This window comes from Pararge aegeria, chromosome 27 (assembly GCF_905163445.1).
Source record: "Pararge aegeria chromosome 27, ilParAegt1.1, whole genome shotgun sequence".
Lineage (NCBI taxonomy): Eukaryota > Metazoa > Arthropoda > Insecta > Lepidoptera > Nymphalidae > Pararge > Pararge aegeria.
Window position 1 is genome coordinate 8,693,149 of NC_053206.1, and position 22,205 is coordinate 8,715,353.

The 22,205-nt window shown below is 55.5% G+C and overlaps 1 protein-coding gene across 1 annotated transcript; it reads left to right on the forward strand.

Annotated features, from left to right (window-relative positions):
- Positions 1-15,174: 15,174 nt before the first annotated feature.
- LOC120635609 lies at positions 15,175-15,579 on the forward strand (the record flags this gene model as incomplete). The annotated part of the gene is made up of 1 exon (XM_039906626.1): positions 15,175-15,579. A coding segment is annotated over one exon (405 nt), but the record flags the coding sequence as incomplete, so codon positions are not given.
- Between the last annotated feature and the right edge of the window lie 6,626 nt (positions 15,580-22,205).

Consider the following 22,205-nt stretch of genomic DNA (forward strand, 5'->3'; position numbering starts at 1 on the left):
GAGGGGAAGAGCAGGGGTCCGAAGGTAAAGGACGGGAAGAGCAGGGTTCCGAAGGTGAAGGACGGGAAGAGCAGGGTTCAGAAGGTGAAGGACGGGAAGAGCAGGGTTCCAAAGGTGAAGGACGGGAAGAGCAGGGGTCCGAAGGTGAAGGACGGGAAGAGCAAAGGTCCGAAGGTGAAGGAGGGGAAGAGCAGGGTTCCGAAGGTGAAGGAGGGGAAGAGCAGGGGTCCGAAGGTGAAGGACGGGAAGAGCAGGGGTCCGAAGGTGAAGGAGGGGAAGAGCAGGGTTCCGAAGGTGAAGGACGGGAAGAGCAGGGTTCCGAAGGTGAAGGAGGGGAAGAGCAGGGGGCCGAAGGTGAAGGAGGGGAAGGTCCGAAGGTGAAGGACGGGAAGAGCAGGGTTCCGAAGGTGAAGGAGGGGAAGGTCCGAAGGTGAAGGACGGGAAGAGCAGGGTTCCGAAGGTGAAGGACGGGAAGAGCAGGGTTCCGAAGGTGAAGGAGGGGAAGAGCAGGGTTCCGAAGGTGAAGGAGGGGAAGAGCAGGGTTCCGAAGGTGAAGGAGGGGAAGAGCAGGGTTCAGAAGGTGAAGGACGGGAAGAGCAGGGTTCCAAAGGTGAAGGACGGGAAGAGCAGGGGTCCGAAGGTGAAGGAGGGGAAGAGCAGGGTTCCGAAGGTGAAGGAGGGGAAGGTCCGAAGGTGAAGGAGGGGAAGAGCAGGGTTCCGAAGGTGAAGGAGGGGAAGAGCAGGGGTCCGAAGGTGAAGGAGGGGAAGAGCAGGGTTCCGAAGGTGAAGGAGGGGAAGGTCCGAAGGTGAAGGAGGGGAAGAGCAGGGTTCCGAAGGTGAAGGAGGGGAAGAGCAGGGGTCCGAAGGTGAAGGAGGAGAAGAGCAGGGGTCCGAAGGTGAAGGAGGGGAAGAGCAGGGGTCCGAAGGTGAAGGACGGAAAGAGCAGGGGTCCGAAGGTGAAGGAGGGGAAGAGCAGGGGTCCGAAGGTGAAGGACGGAAAGAGCATGGGTCCGAAGGTGAAGGAGGGGAAGAGCAGGGTTCCGAAGGTGAAGGAGGGGAAGAGCAGGGTTCAGAAGGTGAAGGACGGGAAGAGCAGGGTTCCAAAGGTGAAGGACGGGAAGAGCAGGGGTCCGAAGGTGAAGGACGGGAAGAGCAAAGGTCCGAAGGTGAAGGAGGGGAAGAGCAGGGTTCCGAAGGTGAAGGAGGGGAAGAGCAGGGTTCCGAAGGTGAAGGACGGGAAGAGCAGGGTTCCGAAGGTGAAGGAGGGGAAGAGCAGGGGTCCGAAGGTGAAGGACGGGAAGAGCAGGGGTCCGAAAGTGAAGGAGGGGAAGAGCAGGGTTCCGAAGGTGAAGGACGGGAAGAGCAGGGTTCCGAAGGTGAAGGAGGGGAAGAGCAGGGGGCCGAAGGTGAAGGAGGGAAAGAGCAGGGTTCCGAAGGTGAAGGAGGAGAAGAGCAGGGGGCCGAAGGTGAAGGAGGGGAAGGTCCGAAGGTGAAGGACGGGAAGAGCAGGGTTCCGAAGGTGAAGGACGGGAAGAGCAGGGTTCCGAAGGTGAAGGAGGGGAAGAGCAGGGTTCCGAAGGTGAAGGAGGGGAAGAGCAGGGTTCCGAAGGTGAAGGAGGGGAAGAGCAGGGTTCCGAAGGTGAAGGACGGGAAGAGCAGGGTTCCGAAGGTGAAGGAGGGGAAGAGCAGGGGTCCGAAGGTGAAGGAGGGGAAGAGCAGGGGTCCGAAGGTGAAGGAGGGGAAGAGCAGGGGGCCGAAGGTGAAGGACGGGAAGAGCAGGGGTCCGAAGGTGAAGGAGGGGAAGAGCAGGGGTCCGAAGGTGAACGAGGGGAAGAGCAGGGGTCCGAAGGTGAAGGAGGGGAAGAGCAGGGTTCAGAAGGTGAAGGAGGGGAAGGTCCGAAGGTGAAGGAGGGGAAGAGCAGGGGTCCGAAGGTGAAGGAGGGGAATAGCAGGGGTCCGAAGGTGAAGGAGGGGAAGAGCAGGGGTCCGAAGGTGAAGGAGGGGAAGAGCAGGGGTCCAAAGGTGAACGAGGGGAAGAGCAGGGGTCCGAAGGTGAAGGAGGGGAAGAGCAGGGGTCCGAAGGTGAAGGAGGGGAAGAGCAGGGTTCCGAAGGTTAAGGAGGGGAAGAGCAGGGTTCAGAAGGTGAAGGACGGGAAGAGCAGGGTTCCAAAGGTGAAGGACGGGAAGAGCAGGGGTCCGAAGGTGAAGGACGGGAAGAGCAAAGGTCCGAAGGTGAAGGAGGGGAAGAGCAGGGGTCCGAAGGTGAAGGACGGGAAGAGCAGGGGTCCGAAGGTGAAGGAGGGGAAGAGCAGGGTTCCGAAGGTGAAGGAGGGGAAGAGCAGGGTTCCGAAGGTGAAGGAGGGGAAGAGCAGGGGTCCGAAGGTGAAGGAGGGGAAGAGCAGGGTTCCGAAGGTGAAGGAGGGGAATAGCAGGGGTCCGAAGGTGAAGGAGGGGAAGAGCAGGGGTCCGAAGGTGAACGAGGGGAAGAGCAGGGGTCCGAAGGTGAAGGAGGGGAAGAGCCGGGGGCCGAAGGTGAAGGAGGGGAAGAGCAGGGGTCCGAAGGTGAAGGAGGGGAAGAGCAGGGTTCAGAAGGTGAAGGAGGGGAAGGTCCGAAGGTGAAGGAGGGGAAGAGCAGGGGTCCGAAGGTGAAGGAGGGGAATAGCAGGGGTCCGAAGGTGAAGGAGGGGAAGAGCAGGGGTCCGAAGGTGAAGGAGGGGAAGAGCAGGGGTCCAAAGGTGAACGAGGGGAAGAGCAGGGGTCCGAAGGTGAAGGAGGGGAAGAGCAGGGGTCCGAAGGTGAAGGAGGGGAAGAGCAGGGTTCCGAAGGTGAAGGAGGGGAAGAGCAGGGTTCAGAAGGTGAAGGACGGGAAGAGCAGGGTTCCAAAGGTGAAGGACGGGAAGAGCAGGGGTCCGAAGGTGAAGGACGGGAAGAGCAAAGGTCCGAAGGTGAAGGAGGGGAAGAGCAAAGGTCCGAAGGTGAAGGAGGGGAAGAGCAGGGTTCCGAAGGTGAAGGACGGGAAGAGCAGGGTTCCGAAGGTGAAGGAGGGGAAGAGCAGGGGTCCGAAGGTGAAGGACGGGAAGAGCAGGGGTCCGAAGGTGAAGGAGGGGAAGAGCAGGGTTCCGAAGGTGAAGGACGGGAAGAGCAGGGTTCCGAAGGTGAAGGAGGGGAAGAGCAGGGGGCCGAAGGTGAAGGAGGGGAAGAGCAGGGTTCCGAAGGTGAAGGAGGGGAAGAGCAGGGGGCCGAAGGTGAAGGAGGGGAAGGTCCGAAGGTGAAGGACGGGAAGAGCAGGGTTCCGAAGGTGAAGGAGGGGAAGAGCAGGGTTCCGAAGGTGAAGGACGGGAAGAGCAGGGGTCCGAAGGTGAAGGAGGGGAAGAGCAGGGTTCCGAAGGTGAAGGAGGGGAAGAGCAGGGTTCCGAAGGTGAAGGACGGGAAGAGCAGGGTTCCGAAGGTGAAGGAGGGGAAGAGCAGGGGTCCGAAGGTGAAGGACGGGAAGAGCAGGGGTCCGAAGGTGAAGGAGGGGAAGAGCAGGGGTCCGAAGGTGAAGGAGGGGAAGAGCAGGGTTCCGAAGGTGAAGGAGGGGAAGAGCAGGGTTCCGAAGGTAAAGGACGGGAAGAGCAGGGGTCCGAAGGTGAAGGAGGGGAAGAGCAGGGGTCCGAAGGTGAAGGAGGGGAAGAGCAGGGGTCCGAAGGTGAAGGAGGGGAAGAGCAGGGGTCCGAAGGTGAAGGAGGGGAAGAGCAGGGTTCCGAAGGTGAAGGAGGGGAAGAGCAGGGTTCCGAAGGTGAAGGACGGGAAGAGCAGGGTTCCGAAGGTGAAGGAGGGGAAGAGCAGGGGTCCGAAGGTGAAGGAGGGGAAGAGCAGGGGTCCGAAGGTGAAGGAGGGGAAGAGCAGGGGGCCGAAGGTGAAGGAGGGGAAGGTCCGAAGGTGAAGGACGGGAAGAGCAGGGTTCCGAAGGTGAAGGAGGGGAAGAGCAGGGTTCCGAAGGTGAAGGACGGGAAGAGCAGGGTTCAGAAGGTGAAGGACGGGAAGAGCAGGGTTCCAAAGGTGAAGGACGGGAAGAGCAGGGGTCCGAAGGTGAAGGACGGGAAGAGCAGGGGTCCGAAGGTGAAGGAGGGGAAGAGCAGGGTTCCGAAGGTGAAGGAGGGGAAGAGCAGGGTTCCGAAGGTGAAGGACGGGAAGAGCAGGGTTCCGAAGGTGAAGGAGGGGAAGAGCAGGGGTCCGAAGGTGAAGGACGGGAAGAGCAGGGGTCCGAAGGTGAAGGAGGGGAAGAGCAGGGGTCCGAAGGTGAACGAGGGGAAGAGCAGGGGTCCGAAGGTGAAGGAGGGGAAGAGCCGGGGGCCGAAGGTGAAGGAGGGGAAGAGCAGGGGTCCGAAGGTGAAGGAGGGGAAGAGCAGGGTTCAGAAGGTGAAGGAGGGGAAGGTCCGAAGGTGAAGGAGGGGAAGAGCAGGGGTCCGAAGGTGAAGGAGGGGAATAGCAGGGGTCCGAAGGTGAAGGAGGGGAAGAGCAGGGGTCCGAAGGTGAAGGAGGGGAAGAGCAGGGGTCCGAAGGTGAACGAGGGGAAGAGCAGGGGTCCGAAGGTGAAGGAGGGGAAGAGCAGGGGGCCGAAGGTGAAGGAGGGGAAGAGCAGGGGTCCGAAGGTGAAGGAGGGGAAGAGCAGGGGTCCGAAGGTGAAGGAGGGGAAGAGCAGGGGTCCGAAGGTGAAGGAGGGGAAGAGCAGGGGTCCGAAGGTGAAGGAGGGGAAGAGCAGGGGTCCGAAGGTGAAGGAGGGGAAGAGCAGGGGGCCGAAGGTGAAGGAGGGGAAGAGCAGGGGTCCGAAGGTGAAGGAGGGGAAGAGCAGGGTTCCGAAGGTGAAGGAGGGGAAGAGCAGGGTTCCGAAGGTGAAGGACGGGAAGAGCAGGGTTCCGAAGGTGAAGGAGGGGAAGAGCAGGGGTCCGAAGGTGAAGGAGGGGAAGAGCAGGGTTCCGAAGGTGAAGGAGGGGAAGAGCAGGGTTCCGAAGGTGAAGGACGGGAAGAGCAGGGGTCCGAAGGTGAAGGAGGGGAAGAGCAGGGTTCCGAAGGTGAAGGACGGGAAGAGCAGGGTTCCGAAGGTGAAGGAGGGGAAGAGCAGGGTTCCGAAGGTGAAGGAGGGTGTTAGCGACGCAAAAAGCCCTCTTGTTAATTATTAATTAATAAATTATAAATAATTAATATTATATAATTTAAGCTGAAATAAATGATTGTCTATGGTTTTAATAAATAATGTGCTAAAAACGGAACGTAGGTGGCGGGGGCGGCAAACCGTTATTCTGACGTCCGCGGCGGTTCAAATTGTAGACGTTCACCGCAACCGACCGCAGCCGCATCGTTTAAACTTTGCCAACCGCTACACACGTTCTGTCAGCCAAGTCACTTAAAGAAACCCTGTGTTTTCACTTGCCCTGGCCCCTACAAGTGGTCCTTCGAGCCGGATCGCAAGGTATGTTCCAAACTCCACCGCCAAATATGGTGAACACTGTGAAGAAACAGGACCTAGTTGAGGAGCAGGAGCAGAGCCAGCACACATGTAAGCAGGTGAAAAAGCAGGTACCCCTAAAGGAGGAGCTTAGAAAAAGGCTTTTCGATGAAGTAGAACCAGCTACTAGTGTTAAGAGCACTAGCGGCCACGCAGTGGCACCGAGTAGGGCTTCTACACGCAATGGCACGTCGAGAAAGTCAAGTTCAGCATCCATCCGAGCAAGAAAGACACGGCTGGAACTAGAGGCAGCGGAGGCGAAAGCGCGTATTGAGATGCAGCTAATTGAGAAAAGGTTGCAAGCTGATATGGCAGCACTAGATGAGGAAGCATACAGTCCACTACCGGAGGAGCATGAGGTGCGTAGCAATAATAATAGTTCTGTAGAGAAATGGTTAGAGCACAGTCAGCACGAGCAGTCAGCACAGCCCGTCCAGCAGGATGGTTCAGATTTAGGCGAGCTGTGCCCGCCCGCCGCTATAGGCGGTGGCACTGATGGGACTGTACACATGCTGGCTAGCGCACTCAAAGAAATGGCAACTATTGCTAAGCACAACGCACCACATGCACAAACACATAAGTTTTTAAGCCGTATTAGCACACAGAAGGATCTACCAACGTTTGAGGGCGACCCCATGGACTGGCTTTATTTTAAGCAAGCTTACGACGAGTCCACAAAAGTATGTAGCTTTAGCCCCAGGGAGAATCTGTGGAGGCTACGTAGTTGCCTCCGCGGACCAGCAAAGGAAGCCGTCACGGCGCTGCTGATTAGCGCCACCACACCGGACATAGTAATGTCAGCACTGGAGCTACAATTTGGTAACCCCGATATTATTATCACTAGAATAGTACAAGATGTCCAGAAGCTTCCAGCCATGGCACAGGAATATCATAAGGATATAGTCAAGTTTTCCGTTAAAGTTCAAAATTTCGTCGCAGCAGTCCTCGCTATCGGTGAAGATGAGTACCTAAAAAACATGAATATCATGTCGGCCGTGTTGTCTAAGTTCCCAACGGTTTTGTTATCAAAATGGACGGACTACAGCTATCCGCTTATAACCGACGGATCTAAAGCCAAACTCGTAATATTATCCGATTTTTTAAAAGAGGAAGCAGTTAAAACTACAAAAACCGCGATTAATATTAATAGCATCAAAGCCGATCAAAACTTTTCAAAGCGAAAATATGCCGTAAACTATGTAAACAAATCTCATGTGTTATTACAAAGCGAATCTAACACGGACGCGGGTATGAAATGTCGGTTTTGCTACAGCGGGCCGAAACACAATCTACCAGGGCTTTGGTTTCAGACACATCATTCCATATGGATATTGCTGCGCCAACCTTGCCCTCAATTTTGCTACCATCTGTATAGATTCTCACTGCTTGATCGTTGTGCCTGTTTACTTCTTCCTGATCCGTGAGGCTTGTAAATTTGTAGTCTCTATTTGTTGCCGGATGTGGTAGTGTGGCATACTTGGCACTTCTTTCTACCTCCCTGTCCCCCAGCTCCGGCAGAGTAACACCCCTTCTCACTTCATACAGAGAGGCTGCTTCCCAAACTCTGAGATCGAGGGGAAGTATCCCCGCCAGGAGCAGAACGGCGTTCAAGGAGACCGTTCGGTAGGCCCTTACCATTTTCTGCCCAAAACCTCTCGGATCACCGCTACATTCGGTTCGAGGTTTCCTCCATCCCGGCGGCTACCCGAATAGTGAGCCGACCCGTGCCCGGGGACAGCCCTCGATGGGCTGTCCCCGGGCACGTGACGTGAGGAGGAAGCCGAGTGCCTCGGCCAGGCCATGTTGCAAGTTTGCGACGCGGCCATGCCACGGATCGGTCCTCAGCCTCCGAGGGGTGCAGTGTACTGGTGGTCCAGCGAAATAGCGCAGTTGCGCAAATCTTGCGTGGCTGCGAGACGCCAGTACACCCGGTGCAGACGACGGCGTCAGCGGAACGCAGACGCGGAGCAGCGCCTGTACGGCAATTACCGGGAAGCCGTCGGGACCTTGAAGGTGGCAGTGGCAACAGCCAAGAATCTGGCGGAGGAGGAGATGCTGGCTAGCCTCGACGCCGATCCCTGGGGCCGGCCATACAAAATGGTTAGGCGTAAGCTTCGCCCCAGGGCCCCACCGCTAACTGAATCTCTTCAGCCTCAGCAACTGGAGTTAGTGGTGGGGACTCTGTTCCCCAGGAGGGATGGCTTGGAGCCACCGTGTATGGCGCCACCCGTCGGTGCTGCGGACGCGTCTTTTACGGGCGCGCCCGAAGTCACCGAGGGAGAACTGAGGGCGGCGCTGCTGCGGCTTCGAGCCAAAAACACTGCTCCGGGACCCGACGGCATTCCCGGCCGGGCCTGGGTCGTGGCTTTGGGTCGTGGAGACTCTGTCAGACCATCGGTACATCCGGTGGAGAGTCTCCGCATCCTGCTCGTTGCCTCAAAGTCAGACCGGAGGAGGGAGAGTAGTGTTTCCGAGATGGTCCCTAGCCCGCCTCGACCGGGAAATGGTGGAGGAAGGAGCCATTGTTGAGGCCTGGAACGCAGCCACCCCGGTGCTGACTGACGTTGAAGAGAGGGCGAGGCGTTTCCGCATCGCATTGACGAGGGTATGTGATGCAGCGATGCCCCGGACCAGGTGCCTCCCAGCCCGGAAGGCGGTTTACTGGTGGTCGCAAGAAATTGCTGCTCTCCGTTGCGACAGTAATCGGGCGCGCCGGGCTTACACCCGTTGCCGCCGAAGAAGGCCACTGGACGCGCCGGAAGAGGATCGCCTATATAAAGAGCTCCAGAGGGCAAAAAGGGCATTCCAGGTGGCCATCGCTAATGCCAAGGACTCCGCCAGCGAGGAGTTCCTGGCAACCCTGAATAGGGATCCATGGGGTCGGCCATACCGCATCGTCAGAGGTAAGATGCGGAGTGCCCCATCCATGAACTCCATGGAGCCGGAGCTCCTTAATCGGGTGGTGTCTGGACTCTTTCCTCAACCACCAGCTTTAACGCCCCCGACTATGACGATTCCATCATTCGGGGAGCGAGAAGAGTCGATAGAAGCCCCTCCATTCACAGAGGATGAATTAGGAGAAGCGTGGAACCACCTGCGGCGGTGCAAGAAGGCACCGGGACCGGATGGAGTCCCGGGAAGAGTCCTGGCGCTGGCCTTGAGGCACCTCGGGAGCCACCTTAGGCAGCTATTTAATGACTGCCTGGAGGCGGGGCGGTTCCCGAGAGTATGGAAACAGGGACGCTTGGTGCTGTTGCGGAAGGAGGGTCGTTCTCCTGATTCTCCTTCGGCATACAGACCAATTGTCCTTATTGATGAGGTGAGCAAGATGCTGGAGAGAGTTCTGGCCTCTCGTATTAACCAGCACCTCGCTCTGCAGGGCCCTGATCTTTCGGAACACCAGTACGGCTTTAGGGTAGGCAAGTCGACGATAGATGCCGTTGGTGCTCTGAAAAGTTTCTGCGAAGGAGCGCAGAAGGAAAGCGACGGGGTATTGGCGGTATCACTAGATATCGCCAATGCCTTTTGCACCCTGCCGTATAGCGTGGTAGAGGAGGCGCTCCAATATCATCGGGTGCCCCTGTACCTGCGCCGAATGATAGGGCACTACCTGGAGGAAAGGGTAGTGGTCTATCAGGGAAAGGACGGGGCGAGGCAGGAGAGGCGTATGGCTTGTGGGGTTCCGCAGGGATCGGTTCTCGGACCCCTGCTGTGGAACCTGGGCTTTGATTGGGCAATTCGTCCGGTTCTGCTGCCCCGGATGGTAATTATTTGTTACGCGGACGACACCATGGTTGCCGTCCGGGGAAGCAGTTATGAGGAGTCGGTGAGGAGGGCTACGGTGGCCACCGAGCTGATGGTCACCCGAATTGGCATGTTGGGGCTCAAAGTTTCCCTTCCAAAGACGGAGGCCGTCCTATTCGGGGGAACGTGTTGTCGTCGGTGTAGTATATGCAGCTGATGGTGTGCCGTGACACCGCAACAATCGCGTGGGGAATTTCGTCGTGGATACGCGACTTTTTGGCCGTAGTGCGCACTATCACCACATATTCGGATGTCAGACCCTGGGCCTCGTGGATGGTGTTCACTCGTGATCCCTGTCCCGTTCCATATCCCAAGGACTTCAAGAGAGCCTTTTCTTTTTGGGTATGGGTAAGGTACAAGGTGTTAATTGTCTCTTTAGGGATCTCGGCACCAGTGTAGTCCTTCAGGGTCAGGGACTGTATCCGAACGTTGGACGAGTATATGCCATCATACACTTCGTTGAGCGCATACGCCACGTCCATGGGGTTTCTGTGCGTGCACAACAGTTGTTTGCTGATAGTGAGGAATACGCTAGGGCGGGAGTACTTTAATGAGAAAGCGTTACTACGGTCGATGAAGGGCACCTGGTTTTCGTCGCCAATTATGAGCATTTCGCTGGCATGAGCAAGTTTCGCGGCCATAATTATCGATCCTGGGTGGCTCATGAGAGCTTCATCCACGATGAGGCGCTCGCAGTGCCTCTCGCTTTGCTCTTTGAATCCATTTACCAAGACCGATGCCATGGTGCGGACTTTGAGTGTTGATGCCGCTCCGTACTTTGCCTGCAGCTTCTCCTTCAAATCCTTTTTGGCCTCCGTGGTTGCTGTTAGAACCACGTCACGATTTATCTCGAAGTTCCTCACTATCCAGGTGGTCTTCCCACAGCCAGGAACTCCGTTTACCCAGGTGATTTTGGGTGCTTTCCAGGATTTCAGGGGCTCCTTCTCGTCCTTCGCTATCTTATTGCCTTGTTCGAGGATTCTCTGTCCCAGCATTATGTTGGTGCATTTTGCCAGGACAACTATTGGGTCGGTGGATGGTGTTTTGAACCGCGGCTTATTATCTTCTGCTTCCGCCTCTTCGTCCACCTCGACAAAACCTGCTGTTGCGCTGTATGCGGCCATGTGGTCGAGTTCTTCTACATTTCCATGTAGAGTTTGCCGACGTCCGTTGTCGTAAATAACCGCTTCAGCTTCCTGGAGTCTCACCGTCAAGAGGCCAGTGTTTTGATGTTTGTAGGCCTGCAGGATGTCATGGCAGGTCTTCCGGCTGACCTCTAGCTCAGCTTTGATGAGAGCCATGAACTCCAAGAATGCATTCATGATGTGGTCCATTGGTGTTACTACGACTCCGAGGGTCGGCGGTTCGACCAGGCCTTTTTCGGCGTTAGTCCGTTTGTCGCTGGGTGAAGTTTTGGGCTGTGGCCTGGGCTTCAAGAAAGCGGCCAGTGCACTGCCCACCTCTTGCGTCATTGACTCGGCTCTCTTTTTTGATTTTTCGCCAGACATGCTTGCTATTGCCGATTTGAACGTGCTGATGGCTGTTTTAAAGGCACGTGTCGGCGCAGAGGTTGTCTGGGAGGACTCCCCTTGAGTTTTCTCGGCCTCCTGCCACTTTTGTGTCAGCTGTTCCGCGCCGCTTTTCCGCTCCTGAGTAACCATGATGGTGGGTGGAACATTTTCCCAGTCAGGTGTTTCGCTGGGTTTTTTCCTGGGTTTGAGGTAACTAAGGTCCTCTCCCCTGTTTTCGTAGACAACTACCTGGTGCTTTTTCGATGCGTCTATGCAACCAAGGTAGTCCTCTATTGTTCCTTTTGTATAGCCCACCGCCATGGCGTCGACGCTAATTATTCGGGCAGGTGTGTCGCCCGTGCTGCAGAATGATGTTAGTACTGAGCTGGCCCTGGCAAATGGTGGTTCCAGTAGATTCCAGTTGAATATTGCGACAACTTTGTTCTTTGTGCGCAATATTCTACAGGGTTGTTGAGCTACTGTAACTTCTGGCAGGGCTTCATAGATTTTGCGTCGAATTGTATTTTTGGAAGTGCTTCCGTTCGCTAGCGCTGCGAGTCCTGGCGATATCATCACCCTGCTCGAGTCGCTCGCGATGCAGAAGCCTATCCCCAATCTCTCAGAGCTGTTATCCATAAACAGTGCCACACCACGGGTTCTTAACCCCGGATTTCCCCTTTCTGCCATTAGCAAGAGCTGCCTGGTAGGCATATCCTGCACCGGGCAGGGTTGTTGGGGTAACGGGGCCTGGGTGGTCCTGCTCAAGTCTGGGCTTGGCGGCGTCGGGTTGCTGTTTCTCCTGACGGCAATGAGGAAGATCTTCTCCACATACCTCAGGAAGTCTGGTCTTCTCTCTGGATCCGCTACGAGATCGTGGAAGCTTCTAGTTGAGATTTCCCGATCGATTTGATGTTCGAGCTCGTAGCGATGGTTCGAGAATCTTGGGCATTCTACTATAAGGTGTTCGACAGTTTCTGTTTCGTTTGGGTCACATTCGCAGGCTGGGCTATCTTTTAGCCTAAAGGCACCCCTCGTATTCATGTTCTAACCTAACCTAACCTAAATCTAGTTTTGACACCTTTAGACTTTAGATTCAAGATTTAATGTGAATATATGCATTAATAAAAACTCATTACTATTTTAATACTAGTTATGCTGCTGTTGATGCACTGATGAAAGCCAGATAGCTAGATCAGTGTTTAGTTAGTCGTAGTTGCCGGTGGGCTGAGGTCTAAAGGAATCCAAACTAGTTTTAAAAGGTTAGGTTAGGTTAGGTTAGGTTAGGTTAGGTTAGGTTAGGTTAGGTTAGGTTAGGTTAGGTTAGGTTAGGTTAGGTTAGGTTAGGTTAGGTTAGGTTAGGTTAGGAGAGAGAGCAGGCGGCTGATGCTCTTCCCCTCCGAAGAAGGAGAACAGGTGGCAGGCGGCGCAGATATGCGCACCTAATGCCACCTCCGTAGACACCACTGCGTGCCTCCGACGAGTGCGCCGGGGCGTCAAAGTTGCATGCGACCGCGATCCTTTGACGCTCCAACTTGGGCGCGGGCGGCTCCGCTGGGTTTTAGTGGGTATTCTGGCTGATACATCATCGGCCAGCGAGTCCCACATACCCTGCTGGAGGCTGCACAGTTTTGGCTGCACAGCCTCCAGGAGGGATGCCTAAACGCATTTCCCAGCGACAAAAAAAAAAAAGGTTAGGTTAGGTTAGGTTAGGTTGCCCCCAAACTCATCGGGGCTGCAGGGGCGCTGAGTCGGCTCCTCCCTAACTTGGGCGGACCTGGCGTTGGCTGCCGCCGCCTGTACACAGGAGTGGTGCGGTCGATGGCCCTGTATGGAGCACCGATCTGGGCAGACGCTCTTGTCCATTGTGGACGTCACTTTCGCAGATGCTGCCCTGGCGCGCCGTGTTCGGGGCTGGAAGGTGCTGGAGAACGTGGAGACGTTGTCGGACCACAGATACTTGAGGTTCGACATCTCCGCAAGTTCGGTTCTCCCGAGCGGTCCAACCCCCTTGCGAGAGGACGGTCCTCGTTGGTCGCTGTCGCGCATTGACCGGGACTTTTTGGTCGAGGTCGAGGTCCTTAACCGGCCGGACTGCGAGGAAGAAAACCTCTATAAAAATCACCCCGAATCCCAAGCGGCGGCGCACCGCGAGGGGATGCATGGCTGATGGGTAGTTCAGTCTCTAGTGCGACCCCCGTCAGGGTACCGGCCGACACCCTTTGGCGAGTTACGCTTTGGCTTATCTGGGTGCAGGGGGCACCACCCGGATGGACTGAATATTTCCCCCATACTCGTGGGATCAAATATGGAAATAAATAAAATTAGAAAGAATAGTAATATTAGAGGGCTAGAAGGCCCGCAAGGAGAGGAAGAGAGAGGAAGGAAGAGAGAAGGACAGGCTTACCGGCTGAAGATTGTTCTGCCTAAGCCAACGGAGGAGGAAAAGGTTAATGAGCTTCTAATGGACACTGATTCAGACGATAGTGACAGAGTTTTGGAGGCCTTAGTGGAGCCTTGGAAGGTAGCCGGAGTCGTATCAAAGCGGCCCCATGATCAGGTGGACTCACGGGAAGAGGAAGAAGGAGAGCCCTCGTTGAAGGCTGTCGCAGTGGAGCCTGAGACTGAGTCTGCAGTAACAACAAAGTGGGAAGGGCTCGGGCTGAAAGAGTAGATGAAGGTGTGCGAGAACGGAGTCCTATCAATAGGGCTAAAGTGACCATGAATGCCGATGGCGAATATGGCCCAACAAAAGACGAGCTCATCGACAGGGCCAGGAGTGCGGTCTCCTCGATAACGTGCGAGACTCAGAAGTCCAACAACCTCAAGGGCGGCGTGAAGGGTGAAATAAACCGGGCTACCAAAGAAATCCGCGCAGCCATGGACGCCCTACAGGCAATGACGATTGACGAGGAAGCCCAAAGGCTCCGGGCAGACAACAGGAGGATGCGACAGGAGATGGCCGCCTTAAGAGCGGAGGTCAAGGCCCTCCGGTTCGCGTTCTCTGCAAGGGAAAAATCCCCTGCACCAGTGGGTCAGCCCGATCTGGGCATGGATCCCCAGAGCTCCCCGGCACTCGGCGAGATGCTTGAGACCTTAAAGAGGGATCTCTTTATATCCATCGGGGGGATGGTAAATGACCGCCTCGAGCAGCTGGAAAAGCGACTCCCACAGGAGCCCATTTTGAGGCCGCCACTCGCGGCTGATAAAAAGAAAGGAGCAGTTACCCGCCGCTCTCCGGATGAGCCATCAGCGGGCCCTTCGCCTGCGCGTCCAGCAAAGACTCGCTCGGCGGCAGGAACTAAGACCACTAAGCCTACCGCTGCGCCGCAGACAGAGTGCAGCGTCTCCACACGTAGTGCAGAGCCACGTGAGGCTGAAGCCACTGAGACCACGCTCCAGCCCCACCAACCCCACCCGCCTGGTCAAAGGTAATTGGGAGGAAGGCTAAAGCCAAGACGGCTAAGTCCACTAAGCCCAAGGCTCCTAACTCAGCCTGCGCACCTGCTAAGGCTACGCCGGCTAAACGCAAGGGTAAACTGAGCCCTCCAAAGTCCTCAGCGGTCGTTATCACCCTGAGGCCAGAAGTCGTCGCAACCCAAACTTACGCGACGGTCATGAAGACAGCCACCGCGGGCCTGGCCTTGAAGGAGGTCGGAGTGGATCATGTACGGGTGCGCAAATCAGCCACCGGGGCCAGAGTTATTGAGGTTCCGGGGGCCGACAGCGCCAAGGCTGCAGATGAGCTGGCGGGCAAACTGCAAGGCCTGGTCGGCGAATGGGTGACGGTTACAAGGCCCATGAAAACCGCAGAACTGAGGATCGCTGGTATTGACGAGTCCGTCACACCTGAAGAAGTGCAGAGGGTGGTGGCGCAAATGGGAAGTGTTCCACTGGAGCAGGTTAGAGCTGGTGCTATTCGGGCGGGACCCAGCGGGACTGGATCGATATTGGTCCGATGCCCTGTGACTACAGCGAAGCTACTCGTAGCAGAGGGAAGGATAGTCGTTGGGTGGTCGTCAGCCCGTGTTACCCTTTTGGAACCTATCCCGATGCGCTGCTTTAAGTGCATGGGGGTGGGTCACACAAGGGCTCTCTGCCCATCACCTGCCGACCGGAGCACTTTGTGCTTCAGATGTGGCAGGGAAGGGCACAAGGCGGCCTCGTGCTCGGATGAGCCTAAATGTGCAATCTGCACGCAAATGGGCAGGAAAGCTGGTCATGTTATGGGAGGGCTTAAGTGTTTCCCGCCTCCAACGAAGGGTAAGGAGGCTCCTTTGACTCGGGCCCCAGGCTCTTCAAGAGGTCGACAAGAACCGCCACAGGAGGACATCGAAATGGCGACTAATGACCATACGCCATAGCGAATTTCTGCAGGCCAATCTGAACCACTGCGCCCGTGCCCAGGACCTCCTGATACAACACATGGCGGAGTGGCAGATTCAAGTGGCGACAGCCGCCGAGCCCTACTTCATCCCTACTCAATCAAATTGGGCTGGTGACGTCGAGGGATCGGTGGCTGTTGTGGTGCCGGCACATGGAATTCCACTGGTTCCACAACGCAGCGGACCAGGGTTTGTAGCGGTCGTGTGGGGGGAGGTGACACTAATTGGAGTATACTTCTCCCCAAACAAACCCCTGTCTGCCTTCGAGGCTTATCTTAGAAGTCTGGAGCCAGTGGTGAGAGGTGCGGCCCCGACCCAGGTAATCCTGATGGGGGACCTAAATGCGAAGTCTGCGGCGTGGGGATCCCCCATAACAGATCTGAGGGGAGTTGAGTTGGAGAACTGGGCTGCCATGGTCGGCCTGGTCCTTCTCAACCAAGGACGCGCAAACACCTGTGTGCGACGGCAGGGGGGGTCAATAGTGGATGTCTCATTCGCTACCCCTGCCATCGCCTCACGTGCCCAGGATTGGCGCGTCCTCGAGGAAGTGGAGACTCTGTCAGACCATCGGTACATCCGGTGGAGAGTCTCCGCATCCTGCTCGTTGCCTCAAAGTCAGACCGGAGGAGGGAGAGTAGTGTTTCCGAGATGGTCCCTAGCCCGCCTCGACCGTGAAATGGTGGAGGAAGGAGCCATTGTTGAGGCCTGGAACGCAGCCACCCCGGTGCTGACTGATGTTGAGGAGAGGGCGAGGCGTTTCCGCATCGCATTGAAGAGGGTATGTGATGCAGCGATGCCCCGGACCAGGTGCCTCCCAGCCCGGAAGGCGGTTTACTGGTGGTCGCAAGAAATTGCTGCTCTCCGTTGCGACAGTAATCGGGCGCGCCGGGCTTACACCCGCTGCCGCCGAAGAAGGCCACTGGACGCGCCGGAAGAGGATCGCCTATATAAAGAGCTCCAGAGGGCAAAAAGGGCATTCCAGGTGGCCATCGCTAATGCCAAGGACTCCGCCAGCGAGGAGTTCCTGGCAACCCTGAATAGGGATCCATGGGGTCGGCCATACCGCATCGTCAGAGGTAAGATGCGGAGTGCCCCACCCATGAACTCCATGGAGCCGGAGCTCCTTAATCGGGTGGTGTCTGGACTCTTTCCTCAACCACCAGCTTTTACGCCCCCGACTATGACGATTCCATCATTCGGGGAGCGAGAAGAGTCGATGGAAGCCCCTCCGGTCACAGAGGATGAATTAGGAGAAGCGTGGAACCACCTGCGGCGGTGCAAGAAGGCACCGGGACCGGATGGAGTCCCGGGAAGAGTCCTGGCGCTGGCCTTGAGGCACCTCGGGAGCCACCTTAGGCAGTAGGAACATCGCTGGGTTTTAGTGGGTATTCTGGCCGCTTTATGCCGGTGAGTCCCACATACCCCTCCGGAAACGGCGCAGCTTCGGATGCGCTGTTTCCGGAGGGGATGCATAAACGCATTTCCCAGCGTTAAAAAAAAAAAAAAAAAAAAAAAATAGGTTAGGTTAGATAACATCCAATCCTTATATTTTTTAATATCGCCAGATCAAACTTTTTTGTTTTTACTTACGTATTTACATTGACAGGTAACCGCAGTAATCAACGATTACCAATATAATATAGCTCCAGTCAAACCATTTGGCTTTACGTATGCACGTGCCCTGTGGGATCTAAACCGGATCTGCATGGTGGATTATACAATTTCTGTCATCGTTATACACCACACAGATTTTAGTACAGAGTTTATTATATATTAGCACACCCACGGAGATAGGAAATTTGGGGTCTGAGCCCCAGTGGCTTGAACAGAACATTAAAGTGTCGGTCCCCGTTATTACTAACTTGTGATATTAAAAGTAGTTCTACTATAAGAGGGAGGAGGCGTGTACCCAGCAATGGGACATTCAAGCTATGGATGAAGATGATGGTGAATCACGTAGCAACGTCGCAAGTTTACCTCACTAACAGGATTCTACAAGGTATGTGTAGGAGCTTGTTCGTCGAGCAAGTATCTACGTCACCACGTACCACGAGCCAACTTTACAAAATATACGTCATTCAAGTACGGGTACGACGCGGTCTGCGCGAGCGCGCCCGCCGCGCCGCCGAACGCCATGTTAGTGAGGCCTCGCGGGCTCGAGCCCGTGTACTCTGCGGAACAGATTTAGCTCGATTCATTCATTTAATTCATCCATTACAACTCAAGCCATCGACCGCATATTGCTAACTTCCCATTGACATTGCTATTCCAAGTAAACGGTAAAATGGTTTTATACACACGGGTTTTTCACGCCATTGGTTGCCTTGAAGAGATCGAGGCCACTGGCTTTTTAACCGACTTCAAGAAGGAAGAGTTTCTTAATTCGTCGGAATCTTTTTTTTTTAATGTATTACCCGATTACTCGAAGACGCCTGAACCGATTTGCTGTTATTAAAAAATCAACAATAATGTAACCCAAAGTAGCAAATTTTTTTTTGTATTTAAGTTCCTGGGCGTATGTTGAAGTCAGTTTTTTTTTTAATTTAAAATAATGTATTTATTACGTATTATGTTATTTTGTTCTATACTTTGGTCTGTTGTATAATAAATGTGTATTCATTCATTAAGGTGCTTAATGTGTATATAAAACTTTAGAGATTATAGGTAATAAAATGGTAATACAAATTTTCCGCTCTCATAGTTCGCTCTTTCGTTCAATCGTTCTTTCGTTTACATATCATTCAACATGAACAGCTATTTGAAACGGAGCTCATCCGCGGAAGTATCACCACCATGTTTTATTCTGTCGCTGAGCAGCATTGTTGTAATGCAGCGTTCCGATCTAAAGCGCGTGATTACAGTCACACGAGCCCAAACACCTACCCACCAAATTGCTGCTGCTGTTTTAGTTACTTTCACAGCATTAGGTCAATACTATGGGATACTGCTGCTAAGGTAAGCAGTGGTTACCTGTACAAGGTGTTACATGCAATTCTACCCTTTGTAGCTATACCTATCCGCAACGGTATACGTCTCAAATTGAAGGACACGGGGCGACACGTCCCATTCATTTGTTCATTCACTCACATTCGGGCGTCGTGAGTTAAACACGTGTAGCAATGTCCCGCGACTCACCCAGGTACCAGTGCTTCAGCGAGTCGTAGGTGAAGAAAGACACCCCCGCGTAGGGGATCACCCCCAGCACAGTGGCGGGGTAGCCTCTGCGGACACGGAGACCAGTCCATTATTACCGGAAACAATTCGCTACTTTTCTTAATTTGTGAAACAGCTAAAAATTTGCGACTTTTTCTATAAAACCCCAGCGTACAGACAGTTGTCTGATTAAATCTGTACTCAAAGAATGGGATAAGTTATTAAAATAATACTATTTTTACAAAATTAAAATTAAAGCGAAGCAGCGTATCGTTGATAAGATAATTATACTAAAACAATGTCAGAATAAAATATACTGGTTGTTGTATGAAACAATAATAAATTGATTGAATTACATTGTAGTTTTGTTTGCTCCGAAAAATACAGAAGTTAAAAGATTAAAGGTGGAGAGCAATTAGATGAAATTTATTCGCTTAAACTAAGAAAGAATTGACAGGAGAAACGGCTAAAGGGCGAATATTTAAAGAATTTGCAAGGGATGATGATTACAATCAAGGTAAGGGGAGAATGCACAGCGAAGAGAGTACAGGGCCAGGGTATAGGGCTGAAATGATAAATTCACGGGAGATAAAAGCAAAGCAGCATTTAAGGGGGGTTGCAATACGGGAAGAGTCAACTAGGCTAAAGTGAGGTGAAGCAGGAAATGTGGCAAGGGTTTAAAGGCGTCAGACTGGAGAAAGGACAACTTAGAAAATTTTACAGTTATTGGGCCAAAATTTGATGGGGGTTGGGAGGGGAATACATACAATAGAGGTTACGGGTGGGGATGAGGGGAATACATCGTTGAGAGCAGAGTGGTTGGGAGGGGAAGAGCAGGGGTCCGAAGGTGAAGGAGGGGAAGAGCAGGGGTCCGAAGGTGAAGGAGGGGAAGAGCAGGGGTCCGAAGGTGAAGGAGGGGAAGAGCAGGGGTCCGAAGGTGAAGGACGGAAAGAGCAGGGGTCCGAAGGTGAAGGAGGGGAAGAGCAGGGGTCCGAAGGTGAAGGAGGGGAAGAGCAGGGTTCCGAAGGTGAAGGAGGGGAAGAGCAGGGGTCCGAAGGTGAAGGAGGGGAAGAGCAGGGGTCCGAAGGTGAAGGACGGGAAGAGCAGGGGTCCGAAGGTGAAGGACGGAAAGAGCAGGGGTCCGAAGGTGAAGGAGGGGAAGAGCAGGGGTCCGAAGGTGAAGGAGGGGAAGAGCAGGGGTCCGAAGGTGAAGGAGGGGAAGAGCAGGGGTCCGAAGGTAAGGAGGGGAAGAGCAGGGGTCCGAAGGTGAAGGACGGAAAGAGCAGGGGTCCGAAGGTGAAGGAGGGGAAGAGCAGGGGTCCGAAGGTGAAAGAGGGGAAAAGCAGGGGTCCGAAGGTAAAGGACGGGAAGAGCAGGGTTCCGAAGGTGAAGGACGGGAAGAGCAGGGGTCCGAAGGTGAAGGAGGGGAAGAGCAGGGGTCCGAAGGTGAACGAGGGGAAGAGCAGGGGTCCGAAGGTGAAGGAGGGGAAGAGCCGGGGGCCGAAGGTGAAGGAGGGAAAGAGCAGGGGTCCGAAGGTGAAGGAGGGGAAGAGCAGGGGTCCGAAGGTGAAGGAGGGGAAGAGCAGGGGTCCGAAGGTGAAGGAGGGGAAGAGCAGGGGTCCGAAGGTAAGGAGGGGAAGAGCAGGGGTCCGAAGGTGAAGGACGGAAAGAGCAGGGGTCCGAAGGTGAAGGAGGGGAAGAGCAGGGGTCCGAAGGTGAAGGAGGGGAAGAGCAGGGGTCCGAAGGTAAGGAGGGGAAGAGCAGGGGTCCGAAGGTGAAGGACGGAAAGAGCAGGGGTCCGAAGGTGAAGGAGGGGAAGAGCAGGGGTCCGAAGGTGAAAGAGGGGAAAAGCAGGGGTCCGAAGGTAAAGGACGGGAAGAGCAGGGTTCCGAAGGTGAAGGACGGGAAGAGCAGGGGTCCGAAGGTGAAGGACGGGAAGAGCAGGGTTCCGAAGGTGAAGGAGGGGAAGAGCAGGGGTCCGAAGGTGAAGGACGGGATGAGGAGGGGTCCGAAGGTGAAGGAGGGGAAGAGCAGGGGTCCGAAGGTGAAGGACGGAAAGAGCAGGGGTCCGAAGGTGAAGGAGGGGAAGAGCAGGGGTCCGAAGGTGAAGGAGGGGAAGAGCAGGGGTCCGAAGGTGAAAGAGGGGAAGAGCAGGGGTCCAAAGGTAAAGGACGGGAAGAGCAGGGTTCCGAAGGTGAAGGACGGGAAGAGCAGGGGTCCGAAGGTGAAGGAGGGGAAGAGCAGGGGTCCGAAGGTGAACGAGGGGAAGAGCAGGGGTCCGAAGGTGAAGGAGGGGAAGAGCCGGGGGCCGAAGGTGAAGGAGGGGAAGAGCAGGGGTCCGAAGGTGAAGGAGGGGAAGAGCAGGGTTCAGAAGGTGAAGGAGGGGAAGGTCCGAAGGTGAAGGAGGGGAAGAGCAGGGGTCCGAAGGTGAAGGAGGGGAATAGCAGGGGTCCGAAGGTGAAGGAGGGGAAGAGCAGGGGTCCGAAGGTGAAGGAGGGGAAGAGCAGGGGTCCGAAGGTGAACGAGGGGAAGAGCAGGGGTCCGAAGGTGAAGGAGGGGAAGAGCAGGGGGCCGAAGGTGAAGGAGGGGAAGAGCAGGGGTCCGAAGGTGAAGGAGGGGAAGAGCAGGGGTCCGAAGGTGAAGGAGGGGAAGAGCAGGGGTCCGAAGGTGAAGGAGGGGAAGAGCAGGGGTCCGAAGGTGAAGGAGGGGAAGAGCAGGGGTCCGAAGGTGAAGGAGGGGAAGAGCAGGGGTCCGAAGGTGAAGGAGGGGAAGAGCAGGGGTCCGAAGGTGAAGGAGGGGAAGAGCAGGGGTCCGAAGGTGAAGGAGGGGAAGAGCAGGGTTCCGAAGGTGAAGGAGGGGAAGAGCAGGGTTCCGAAGGTGAAGGAGGGGAAGAGCAGGGTTCCGAAGGTGAAGGACGGGAAGAGCAGGGTTCCGAAGGTGAAGGAGGGGAAGAGCAGGGGTCCGAAGGTGAAGGAGGGGAAGAGCAGAGGTCCGAAGGTGAAGGAGGGGAAGAGCAGGGGGCCGAAGGTGAAGGACGGGAAGAGCAGGGGTCCGAAGGTGAAGGAGGGGAAGAGCAGGGTTCCGAAGGTGAAGGAGGGGAATAGCAGGGGTCCGAAGGTGAAGGAGGGGAAGAGCAGGGTTCCGAAGGTGAAGGACGGGAAGAGCAGGGTTCCGAAGGTGAAGGAGGGGAAGAGCAGGGGTCCGAAGGTGAAGGACGGGAAGAGCAGGGGTCCGAAGGTGAAGGAGGGGAAGAGCAGGGGTCCGAAGGTGAACGAGGGGAAGAGCAGGGGTCCGAAGGTGAAGGAGGGGAAGAGCCGGGGGCCGAAGGTGAAGGAGGGGAAGAGCAGGGGTCCGAAGGTGAAGGAGGGGAAGAGCAGGGTTCAGAAGGTGAAGGAGGGGAAGGTCCGAAGGTGAAGGAGGGGAAGAGCAGGGGTCCGAAGGTGAAGGAGGGGAATAGCAGGGGTCCGAAGGTGAAGGAGGGGAAGAGCAGGGGTCCGAAGGTGAAGGAGGGGAAGAGCAGGGGTCCGAAGGTGAACGAGGGGAAGAGCAGGGGTCCGAAGGTGAAGGAGGGGAAGAGCAGGGGGCCGAAGGTGAAGGAGGGGAAGAGCAGGGGTCCGAAGGTGAAGGAGGGGAAGAGCAGGGGTCCGAAGGTGAAGGAGCGGAAGAGCAGGGGTCCGAAGGTGAAGGAGGGGAAGAGCAGGGGTCCGAAGGTGAAGGAGGGGAAGAGCAGGGGTCCGAAGGTGAAGGAGGGGAAGAGCAGGGGTCCGAAGGTGAAGGAGGGGAAGAGCAGGGGTCCGAAGGTGAAGGAGGGGAAGAGCAGGGTTCCGAAGGTGAAGGAGGGGAAGAGCAGGGTTCCGAAGGTAAAGG